General features: G+C 45.2%; 2 protein-coding genes across 2 annotated transcripts in view; both read right to left on the bottom strand.

The window, feature by feature from the left end:
• Positions 1-4,162, bottom strand: part of ganab (glucosidase, alpha; neutral AB) — an 11,748-nt gene extending 7,586 nt beyond the window's left edge. Inside the window, exons 1-6 of the mRNA XM_035669797.1 lie at positions 4,001-4,162; positions 3,081-3,182; positions 2,856-2,964; positions 2,348-2,475; positions 1,773-1,952; positions 1,545-1,610 (exon numbers count right to left, since the gene is read on the bottom strand). Of these exons, the coding sequence (XP_035525690.1) occupies positions 1,545-1,610; positions 1,773-1,952; positions 2,348-2,475; positions 2,856-2,964; positions 3,081-3,182; positions 4,001-4,029 (614 nt within the window). The 5' untranslated portion in view covers positions 4,030-4,162. The remainder of the gene's footprint in view (positions 1-1,544; positions 1,611-1,772; positions 1,953-2,347; positions 2,476-2,855; positions 2,965-3,080; positions 3,183-4,000) is intronic.
• An 836-nt stretch (positions 4,163-4,998) lies between these two features.
• ints5 (integrator complex subunit 5) lies at positions 4,999-11,230 on the bottom strand. The gene is made up of 4 exons (XM_035669091.1): positions 10,993-11,230; positions 9,572-9,824; positions 6,428-8,404; positions 4,999-6,203 (listed from the first exon to the last, which is right to left on the bottom strand). Exons 1-4 carry the CDS (start codon positions 11,082-11,084, stop codon positions 5,484-5,486), a joined length of 3,042 nt encoding a protein of 1,013 aa, XP_035524984.1. The 5' UTR covers positions 11,085-11,230; the 3' UTR covers positions 4,999-5,483.
• Between the last annotated feature and the right edge of the window lie 796 nt (positions 11,231-12,026).

Below are 12,026 nucleotides of genomic sequence, written 5' to 3'. Positions count from 1 at the left end.
ATTCACATTACAGCAGAAAAACAAGACTCTTGCTTTGCACAGTCTGCATTGCTCCTCGCAGGATTTTAGGTAATTTCGCATTGTACGACTATAACGTAGGCTGAGTAACGATAGAAAACAGAGTTATGTACTCTTCTTCCTGGTCAAAACCTGACGCCTACATCACGCACTCGACCGTCGACAGTTCAGCTGGAGCTCCTCCTTCTCGTTTGATATTTGGGATTGTTATGCTAGTCGCAGCTAATAGATGAAAGTAGACTCGTGGACTTTTTTCATTTTCAATCTTGTAGCCTTCGGCACCGACACCGACTCAATTGTGAGGCTGTTTTTAAGGCTTTGCACACGTCCTTCCAACAACAGGCTATATACAACTTTTTACATCTGCAGTAGCACTCCCCAAGACCTGTAAACAGATTTTGTAAAGTGTAAAATCTGAGTTGCTCTTTAACAATAGCTTCTAAATAAACCAGGAAGATTGCAGGGAACAATGTGAACGTTAACAGAATTTATAATCAGTACTGAGACTCAGCGTTTTACTAACAGACCTGGTAACAAAATCTGAAGGCTGATATTTCACCCAGCAAACATTTTCAGTTTGTCTCAATATATTGACGATTTGTTAGTGTACAGTTTCACTCAGTAACACTGCTCTTTAATTTAGCCTCCATCTTAAATTGCAACCACGCTGCAAACATCAGTGCAGGACTGTCACAATAAAACCAATGAGGAAGGCTCCTATAAAAGCCGTTTTTCCACATTAATGAGAGTACGGCTGTCACAGCAAAAACTGCAGAAACAGTCCCAATTTAGATAATTGTTAACCCTAATGCTGTTGTCAAGCATAACCACAAAGAGAGATGTTGCTTTTGGGTTTAGGAAGTGGGCTGCATTATCTGAACTTAAGACACAAACTATGTGGTGGGACACAGACTACAGTGTGTGTAAAGGAAGAAAAGCTTTGCTTCTAAACTGGTCCACACCTGCTGCGACTAGTATTATTTTACATCTACAGCAGTTAGCTCTCATTCAGTGTGACTAATTACTTCAGTTAACATAACTGGCCAAGAAACACAGTCAGTCATGCAGTTGCAGTGTTAGATCTGCTGTAGTGACACCCTACACAGATGATTTAGTTAATCAGACACTGATCTGAAGAGACAGTGGTGCAATTAAACACCGGCAGGCACAGCAGACCCTACACATCATTTGAGGTGAATGTGTTCTTTCATGATCAGGATGATTTTTTCTTTGTTTCATGAAATAAGACAAATGAATTAACATCTTAAGTGGCTACTGTTGTTTAAATGATCCTTTAAAAACATGAGGATGAAAACGGGGGTGGACCCCTTAAATCTGGATCGAATTAAAACACAGACATGCACTCACTCACCCACCCACACCCACACCCCTCTCTCTCTCTCTCAGTCACATTTATTTCAGGGTAAATACTGTACTTGGTGTGATGGGAGTCCCTACACTTTGTCACTATTGCAGCATTAGCACAAGGAACAGAATACACACTTACAAATCTTAAGGGTCTTTACCTAGAGAATACCCTCTTGATATTATCCCACACGCTAGCCACTGTGCTAGTTACTTTATAGGAGAAACTAGGATGATAGGGAGAAGAGGACAGAACAACGAGTCAGAGACAATACTCAAAAAACAAACCATTTCATGGGAACAAAAATAGAAATCATCCACTGACTGAGGGCGTGGATTAAAAGAGAGGGCTGGCATTTGTAAATGTGTGTGCATGCGCAGTTTCTCACGTGTCCTTGCGCATCCTCAGGTGCTCAAAGGCCAGCAGGCCGCGCGAGTTCAGCGACATCAACACATCTCGCCCTTCCATAATGTCCAATCGGAAGGGCCGGGCGCTCACGATGACCCTCTGAGACTCCGCCCCCAGAGACAGCACCACCCCGTTCTCGTCCTGAGACAAGAGAGACAGGCTGAGGCCGAGAGAGGGAGGGGAGAGGAAGTTAAAGAGAGGGAATTAGTTTACAAAACGGAAAGTGATGGAACAAAGAACTCAATCTTTATCTACTCACTATCTGCATGTCATGTCCCTTGTTAAATCCCAGTAAAGCCAAACTAAATGTCAAGGTTGAACATTTGAAATCTGAAAAGGCTCTTTTGTCTCACTAGGAGATTTTTTGTTGCAGTTCTAACTATTTCAGTATCTCTGTTGCTCCATTTTAATCCAAATATAGCTTGTACGCCATATTTTTGTCCTATAAGCTATATTTTTAACAACTAGCGGGACTAAAAGTTAAGTTTGTCTTTTTGCATTGCGATATCAAAACCACCCACGCCACACAGTCAGTAACACCCTTGGGAGACTTACGGCTCAGTAGGTGGCTCCCTGATGAGCACGTCGGGAACCTCATAGCGAGGCTTCAGAGGCTTCAGCTCGTTAATCTTCACCCTCGTTATGTTTCCCTGGAGACGGTAGAGCTCAAGCAGCAGATGCACCTGAGAGAGACACAGAGAGAGAGAGAGACAGAGAGAGAGAGACACAGAGAGAGAGAGACACAGAGAGACAGAGAGAGAGAGAGACACAGACACACAGAGAGAGAGAGAGAGAGAGAGGCAAGGGAGGGAGATACAGGAGAAAAAGGAGCGTACAGAGGAATTTCATTATTATCTCATAAACACAACAGCACAGGTCAGCAAATGGGTTCAGCCAAGGGCCAGTTTTTTTTCCATCAAAGTGTAAATAAAGTCTTAACATTTTCACTGAAATTTCATTGAGCAGAGAAGCCGGTCTGGAAACAGGCTTATTAACATATGTGCCATATTTATAAAGACCTGATATCAAGACCATAATTGTGAACTCTGTGTGTGTGATTTACCTTATTGTTGTCATTGATGAGCTGCAGGGTGAGTCTGGTGTTGGTCAGCTCCATGGTCTCCAGCAGGGCTCGATAGGGAGACTCGCCAGGCTTCAGTGCTCGCTGACGCCTGTTCAACATTTAATAACAGGATTCAGCACCAGTGATAAATCAGTACCAATACGCTTTTTTTTTCTCCTTTGGAAGTAAGTAAATGTATTATTCTCTCTTCTATCTTGCACTCACTTGCAGAAGGCACTCTGGTCACAGGTCTTGAAGTTGCCCCTGTCCACAGCCAAAGTCCCGCTGAGGGACACGGCCAGCCAGAGCAGCAAGACAGGTGCCATCCTACAGAGACAGTCAGGGAGACAACCAACACTTAGGATGGTTAAGGCTATTCACCAGCTCCAGTTCATTCACCCACATGTGATTGAGCAATGCCACAGTACTCAAGAGCACTCCAGCCAAACTACAGCACATGTACAGGAGTTAACTCACTCACACACACACACACACACAGACTTTGATCTCTGTGGTGGTAAAATGTGTCCCCAAGTGAAAAGCAGCGCCAGAAAATGTCACACAACCCATTTCCCGTTTCCTCATCCTGCTGCAGCTTCAGTGTTCATATATAAACTGTAAAAACCTCGTTCACGTTAGACCCCGGGCCCTTGCACGTAAATACTGTGTATTACTGACAGTGTTTACTGAAGTGAAGAGCTTTGAAAGGACGCCAGGAGACAGCATTAGCTCACGTCACAGCTACAGCTAATGTGGGCTAAAAGTCAGCTAACACTCAAAGCGGAAATCTGGGGAAATAAATCAGAAAACTGCTCCAAATTATGAACCTTACAACAATAACGCATAGGTTTTATTAGAGGCGGATTAACGCCTGGTTGTGTGACAGCAGTGCGGTCGTGAATTACCTCTACGGATCAGGATATCGAGCTAACCTTGCTGTCAACTCGATAATTCAATTGAAGGAAGATTTCGACTTTTTCCAGTATTTTTCCTCCCTGAAGGCCGATAAAACCCGCACACACCGCGTTTACTCACACTCCCAGTAAGTGTGTACCCACCGCGGTGATCTCTGGCCTCCAGCGGGCTGATAACACATCAAACAAATGATAAATCCGCGATGAAACAGCGGACCTGCTTTGTCTTACCTCTCAGTGAAGGCGGCCATCTTCATCATGCTCCGGTTAGACTCCGCCCTCTTTCAGTCCGCAGCAAAGATCGTTAAAAAGTAAGACTCTCCATTCATCTTTATTTAATAAAACTCACTAATAACAACGCGAATTAAATGCCCCTGATAACAACCCGTGCCTCTCTGTGTTTAACCTGAATGTTGTGTGTTTTGTCTGATAACTGGAGGATGTGTGTGTGAGTGTGTATCCTCTCAGGCACCGACACGTCATCGCCGGGCTGCAGCCAGTGAAGTTCACACATTTGTCCAGGATTTGTTCCCCTGCTTGCCCTGGAAAAGATTTCCAAACCAATGCGACGCACAACACAACGTACACGGTGCAAACACGTGTACAGTCTAATGCAATACAACACTACAGCCCTGCAAGACACCCTTGGAGAGTATGTGTAGTGTTTAAGTTATGATAACACATCCTGTTCTTTGTCATCTTGTGAAATGCTGTCTCCTCGGGGCCTCTAATTCCTTCAATCTGAGAAGAAATAACTAAATCACTAAAGGACGTAACCTGCGATATGTGGGGCTCGACATCCATAATGTTATTTTAAGGAAGTCACAAGAAAAGTAAAGATTAAACTCAAACAAGGGCAGGAAACAGGTGTTTCCATTATTCTGTTCAGTAGGATACAATGTGGGGTTAGATGTGTCTTAAGGGGTCAAGATGATTGTGTAAGAAAAACAATATTATGCTAGAAGATGTTATGTTTGATTTTCAGAAAATTGTGTTATTTTGTTAGTATATTTTTACCTCGTGAGGCCTCTAAGGACCATCCACTTCCCTGTGACTTAAGGCTTCGTATAAAGGGTTAACAAACAAAAGAGGTTAGAAACTACTGGCTTAGAGGATTTCCCAAACGTAAAGAATGTGGTAAGAAGAGTTTGATCATTTTAATCCCCAAGAAAGTCCTGTGGGAATACATTTAAGCAACAACGCAGATCCTCAATTCAAGACACATTCTAGGACCAAATGAAGATTTATTTTGTAAAGTGGTTGAAAACAACAGTTTGCATGTATAACTTGAGGTACAATGTGTGTCTATAGCCACAATTTCAGAACATGAACAAATGATACAAAAACAAAAATGGTTTAGCAGAGTTAAGTTGTATTTTATAACCGAAATGACACATTAAGGCTGAATTTTGTGTGGAGCGAACTCTGTATTAACATAATATACATGTGTGCCATGTCTCTCCCCGTCTTTCTCACAGAAACAAGTAGTTAGAAATGTATCAAGTCTAGAAATATGGTACAAAAGGTTTATACACACACACACACACACGCACACACACTGACACACGCACACACACACACAGCTATACTTGTATGAAACTGAAGTACAGTGATAACAACTTTGCAAACCTCTCTTGGAGCAATGTAACACATTACTTATTACCGTCTACTTTATAGTCTCTATGTATTCCCTGTCACCTGCTCCTACGACCCTTTAGAGCTGGAACCGCCAGCACAGGTGTCCCAGTCTATCGATGTTTTTATGTAGGACGCTGTGAATTGGTGCCACGTATCTTGCCACGTCACCGTCCCGTGAGAAATCCCTGCAGAACAAGCCCTTCTCTGAGCTGAAGACAAACTTCTGGGGCATGGGCCCATTGCCTCTCACGTACTCCCACACAGCAAGGAGCAGAAGCCTCACCTCGAAGGGAGTGAGGTGGGGGAAGGCTTCGTGGACGTTGGCCAGCACGGGAGGCAAGAGCTGGCCCTCTCCCATGCAGGACACCAGGAGGCAGGAGGCCTGGAGGTGCCATGGGGAGTCTGTGGACAACCCCTCGCGGGACGCCTCCCAGTGGGCCAGCAGAGTGGCCAGGAGGCCTCTGAGGACAGCTGAGCAGTAGCAGAGAGCCGGGCGTCCAGCCGCCACCACCTGAAGCAGAGCGAAGAGCACCGGGTGGGCCTCAAAGCAACGCCGAATGTGGATGTCTCGCTCCACCGTGGTGCGGGCGTGCTCTTCTGGGGGCCAGGACAGCTCACCGTTGGCCACGTCCGGACAGACGTTCTCCACCAATGTGACTGCAACAACCTTAGCTGCCTCGGCGTTGATGGGCACAGGCTCGTCAGGGTCCGATGGTGGTCGCGCGCCGTTAATAGAGCCGTTGAGGCCAGAGGAGCTGCAACACTGCACTATGACAGCCAGCAGAGTCTGGACGTTCTACGGACAGAAGAAAAAGATGATGGTGACACCTATATAGTTACCTCTAACAAATAAGATTTTTTTCCCCATCAAATGAAAATGTAGTTTCAAGGTCAAACTGAAAAGCTGCTGAAATGTGTGTTCACCTACTTCATATATAAAAAGCACACCCCAAATTTGTATCTAGGTTTAAATGCACTGCTGTTATCGTACTCAAATCTCAAACTATACTCAAAACTCACCTGGATCACCCCAGATGGGTCAGGCGGCTGGGTTGCAGTGCGGACCTTCAGCCCTTTGCCAATCACGCCAGCATGAAACACAGACCAGACGCTGCCAGAAAAGTTGACGGTGGTACCGAACCGACAGTTGATATCCAGCAAGGAGGCTCCGAGGTCAGGGGACACAGATGGGGTGGTCACGGGGGCACCAGACATGTCCGCGATCTGCCCTCCAAACAGGTCAGCGTGGCCTTTATGTAGCGCTCCCTCAACCAGCTGCTGAAGTACCGCTTTGAGAGTGAGCGGAGAATACGCTGCGAAGCGGGACAGGAGCAGGACCGAACAGTTCACTGCCTCGTTTGCCTGTCCCCCATCTCTCCCAACCTTCCCAGCTTCTCCTCTTCTCCGCAGCGCCATGAAGAAGTGAGTGACGGCAGCACGGGAGAGAAGGAGCAGGTGTGCTGGGGAGGAGGCGCGAGGGAGTGGGCTACAGGACAGGAGGCGCACCGCAGCATGAGATACAGCCGGGTCACCGTGGAGAAGGAGTGGACCAAAGTCATGGAGGTGTCCTGAGACCGCTGAGCCCACCTGGATGGCCATGGAGGACTGAACACCCGCTGCTCCTCTTCTCTCCTCATCCTGACTCTGGATGGCTGCAGCCAGGTTAAGCAGCAGCTGCCTCAGCTGCCGGGGCCCCAGAGTGTGTGTGTGGATCTGGGCCACACAGCGAGTCACAGCAGCAGGAATGAGTCCCGCCATGCAAGAGGACAGAGTGGTGTGGAGCTGCCAGGCCAGAGCCAGCTCCTCTGGGTTGCGGGCCTGGGTGAGTAGCTGGCAGAAGGCCTCCGTGGCCACACTGGGACCCCCATACACCGACAGCAGACACAGCAACTGGTGCAGCCAGAGGTGACGCTTCCTCTCCAGTCGCAGTGTCTCGGCGCACAGCTCACCTATGTGAGACTGCAGCTCCTCCAAGAAGGGGATAACCCTCTGGGGCTGAGAGGACCCAGAGTGATGGGGGTTGACCTCAACACCATCCGAGCGGTTGAAGACTAGTTTGTGGAGGTGAAGAAAAAGCATCTGGAGGAGGCGATCGCAACCTTCCCTGACTCCTTCATGAGGGGAGGGTGTAGGGCCGGAGATGATGACGGAGGCCGGGGTCGCTGTGTCTGCCAGAAAACGGAGGACCCGGGCGCCCCCTGATGGGCTCTGGCTAATAAGGTGGACAGCCAGCCCCAGCATGTTATCCAGTTCCTCCCTGGGGAGGCCCTGCAGCAAGGCCTGCAGCTGGAGCAGGACAGGGGGGCGTAGCAGCTCTACCAGCTCTGCAGACACCGCGCCAAAGAGGTTGGGGGACATTGCGGCCAGCTGCAGCAGAAATGGTACTGCGGCACGACGGAGCTGAGGGGAACTCTCCCAAGAAGTTGAGGACGTAGTGGGAGACATCGGGCTCGACGGACTCAGGCTTTCCTGAAACATCCTGAGCAGCTCCTTCCTGATGCTGTCTGAGTGGTGTGCTGCAAGGTGTCCAAGGATTCCCACCACGGAGCCAATCTTGGGCACTCTGCTTCCTTTATCCACTCCCATCACCATAAGCCCTTGGTCCTTAGCGCCATGTGAGCAGAAGTCCTTGAGTCCACATGCCAAGACTCGGCTGATGATAGTACCCGGGAAGGCGGAGCCGATGTGAGCCACCACCCAGTCAAAATGCGGGGAGTGCTGAACTGAGGTGTCCAACAGCGCGTCCACACAGGCGTCAGGGCACCAGGCCAGCATGGCGGCCAAACATTGGGAGTAGGCCTCCATGAGGGACCGGGTGGCAGCACAGGACATCCAGAGCTGGAGCAGCTCGTTGAGGCTGGAGGAGTGGGGGGCCACCCTACGGCCGGCGTGCTTGCTGCTCAGCTGGCCCAACAAGTCCACAGCCCAGGTGGACACCAGGGGGGCCCAGGCCCGGGGGTTGAGCCGGATGAACTCTGACAGCACGCCATGAACCTCCTACAGACAAACAGAAATGATTAAGATCATTTACCAGGAAACTTCCTGTCATATTTTTATGAATTCAAGAAAACAGATGTTTAGGTTAGCGAGATAGGGCCGGGTCTGGATCTGTTACTGTTTGTTCCTTTAAAAACGATTTATTTATTTACTTTATGCGATACAAACACACCTCAGTTGATTTGACAAGCAACCTCAATTATGTCTCTCTTTAATCTTAATAATTGGGCTGTAACAAACAATCATTTTCATTATGGATGAATTGTCTATAAAGATTTAGGTTCAGGTGATCTTTAAATTTCTTGTTTTGTCTAAAAACCCAAAAAATTGTCACAAAAGAAAAGCAGCAAGTTCTCACAACTGATAAGCTGGAACTAGGTCATATTTAGCATCTTAGCTTGAAAGATGATTATAAAGCGTGATCATAGTCATCAAAATTGCTTATAAACTGTCTGTCGATCAACTAATTGATTTATTAACTCTATGATTAAGGGCGATAAATTCAGCCATCCAGAGTCTGGTGGTGACATTAAGGTCAGGCCCAGAATCACATGTAACACTAAATATGTGGTTTATGTGTTCAAATGTGTAACTTATATTAACATAAGTGTTCAATTCGTAATCATGATGTTAAATCATCCGTAGACCCTTTAATAGTCATGAAAAAAAAATAAAAAATGGGCACTGAGACAGTGAAGCTCTCACAGAGAGGTGGCAATAGGGACACATTGGAAATTCATTTATGCTTATTTTTTATCAAGTATTTCAACGTCCAAGTGCCTGTGCTCCTCTGTTGGAATGTACTTGTTGTGTTGGATGTGATAAGCTATAATTAATTCCACCTCTGTATAACAATCTCTGCGCCAGGATACACGCTGAAGAAGGACGCTTTGCCCAAAAGTTTGTGTGGCAATTTTAAAAAGTTTAATGGGAGTGGTGTCCTAGTCTTTTCTTTTATGATTTAACACATTTAAGATCCAGCATGCTCTCTCTTTATAGTCTTAATGGGAGTTGAGTGTGTTGTGCACTATTTCATATTAATAATTCATTGACTCTACTATACTATCCATGTAAGGACTAAATGAAAATGGCCTGTTATGTTCTAATCTTATTAACTTTTAATATTTGCATCACTTCATGATCCAGTGTGTCTTTGTGTCATTGCACCTGTATGATGTCCTCCAGGTTGGAGCTGACCCCAGAGCCGCCATCACCCTCTGTCTCCAGGTTGTGCAGGAAGGCTGAGACATGCTCATCGTAAACGCCTCTCAGATGCTCCAGCACCGCCCCTCGACAGGCTGGGACAGAGCGAAGCAGGCGCACAGCACAGCGGGCGTGTTCCCGAACGCTGAGCTTCCGGCCCTGAACGGTGTCAACGCCACTGATGAAGGCCTTGATCTCCTGGGACAGTTCCTGGGCGCTAGAGGAGAAGGATGGACAGGATGAACGAGGTGGGAAGTTTAGCAGAAGCAGAACATGAAGCAGAAAAGGAAAAGAGGTGTGTGTCTATATGTGTGTGAGAAGGGAAGATTATTTCAGATTAGCCATAAAGATCTATTTATACATCACTACTAACAGTGAAATCAAATTGCAGCTTCCCAAACAGACCAAATAATATTTAATTTACTATTATCATAGTCGACTATTTGTTGTAGCTCTAATAGAAAGAAAGAAGTTTTAAGTCGGACAAAACAAACAATTTAAGGACGTCACTCTGATTAGTTTTGGTTTAGTTTTTACTATTTTCCAAAGTCTTACACACTAAATAAAATGGTCCTGATTAATTTTGTGTCATAAACTTATTGATTAATCGACTTGGGAAAACATTTATGAATAATTAAAATAAAACTTAAACCTAAAAACTTAAAACATACTTAATATATAATTCATTTAGATGTTTTATAAAATAAAAATACCAAACATTTGCTGGATGCTCCTCTACAAATACTAGCTTTGCTCCAATTGATAATATTTCCAAAGCTGCAACGATTCATTGATAAGGTGTCAACTATCAAATTATTTGCCAACTTTTTTGATAATGGCTTAATCCTTATTCTCCTATTTCAGCTTCAAATGTGATTATTTTCTGGTTTCTTTAGTCCTCTAAGACAGCACACGGAATATCTTTGACTTGTGGAAAAAAACCATACATTTAAGAATGTAACTTTGGGCTTTGGGAAACATTTTCACCAATTTCTGACAGTTGATGGACCAAACAACTAATCGATTAATGGCGAGAATGATCCATAGATTAATCGATAATAAATAATTATCTTGCAGCCCTAATCATCAGTTGTTTTAGAGGTGTTCACCAGGACAGATTAATGTTTAAAACAACACATTAGACTCCAACAACCTGCCATGTGCACACTGTCTCTGTTCAACCTTTAATAAAGCACATGAATAATCGATTAACTGAGCAGTACTCAGTGCAGCCCTGACGACTATATTGTTAATCCAGTAAACTTTAAACGCCAGCTGCCTCTACACAACACCGTGGCAACACTGAGCCATTAATATTAGTGCAGTTAACTTAAACACAAAATAAAAACCATGTGCTGAAGTTGAGAGTGTAGCAGCAGACCAACCTCAGGGCAGTCTGCGGTGTGTGAGTGTGTGAGCTCTGCATCGCCTTCAGCGGACCGTCGAACACCACAGACATCGCTCGACCTCTCAACATTAAACAACCCTCACATCAAATGCTCCCCTCGGGCTGCGGGACTTGGACGTGAGCGACGTGTGACAGCTTTTACTTTATTTTCTCAGGACAAAAACACATCGACGGGTCGCTCCTGAAGCCGGAAGTTGGGATTTCTTCTTCGTTTTCTCCAGCGGCAAAGCGTCACTGACAGCTGGCGTCAGTGGCGACATCTGGTGGCCGTCTTCTTCGTCTGCTTCTGTCAGAAAGAAATTGTATCCATACCCAATGTTATATTATTATTATTGTGTTATTGTTTTATTGGAACCGATTTGTAAACAACATTGAACTGGAAAAGGGTTTGGATGATTCCTCACAGATACCTGATAGTAAACAAGGTGAAAGAAGTGTCGTTCACAATAATTTACAGATATTACCCTGCTAATCATTACGTGGTTCAATTTAAAAGAGACATCAATACAAACTGTTCTTTTTGTGGAGATCACCCAGAAACTGGTTTGCACCTCTTCTGGTATTTGCTTACACACCAGAACATTTTGGCAAAACTTGTGGGCAGAAACTTCACGCAGATTCATCATTGGTGACCCCGGTGAATTTTGTGTATACAAGACTTTCGCTTGGCATGGTAATCTTTTGTGGGCTGAAATGTTGTTTTGATTTTTTGCTTTTATAGGAAGAAGTCAGAAGGTAAAAGAAAATATGGTACTTCATTATAAATGTATTCATTCTGTTGGCAAAATTCCACATTCATAAATGTAAATTCAACAGAACAAAAACCTAATTTTGTACTTTTTCTCCATGAAGTTGTGCATTATATTAATTTGATTTCTGGCTCCAACAACAAAAAGGCGGTTAACTCTGTCAACATATTTTTAATAACATATAAGCTTCCCCTGGCAAAGCTTTATTTCACATTGTTTGTCTCTGTAAGTCACTTTTGAACTGTAACCCCATTTTTGCAAT

The sequence above is a fragment of the Morone saxatilis genome, unplaced genomic scaffold (assembly GCF_004916995.1).
Source record: "Morone saxatilis isolate NCDOM2014 unplaced genomic scaffold, NCSU_SB_2.0 Contig22, whole genome shotgun sequence".
NCBI lineage: Eukaryota > Metazoa > Chordata > Actinopteri > Moronidae > Morone > Morone saxatilis.
Note: the sequence above shows the minus strand (reverse complement) of the source record. Positions and strands in the feature narration are given on the sequence as shown.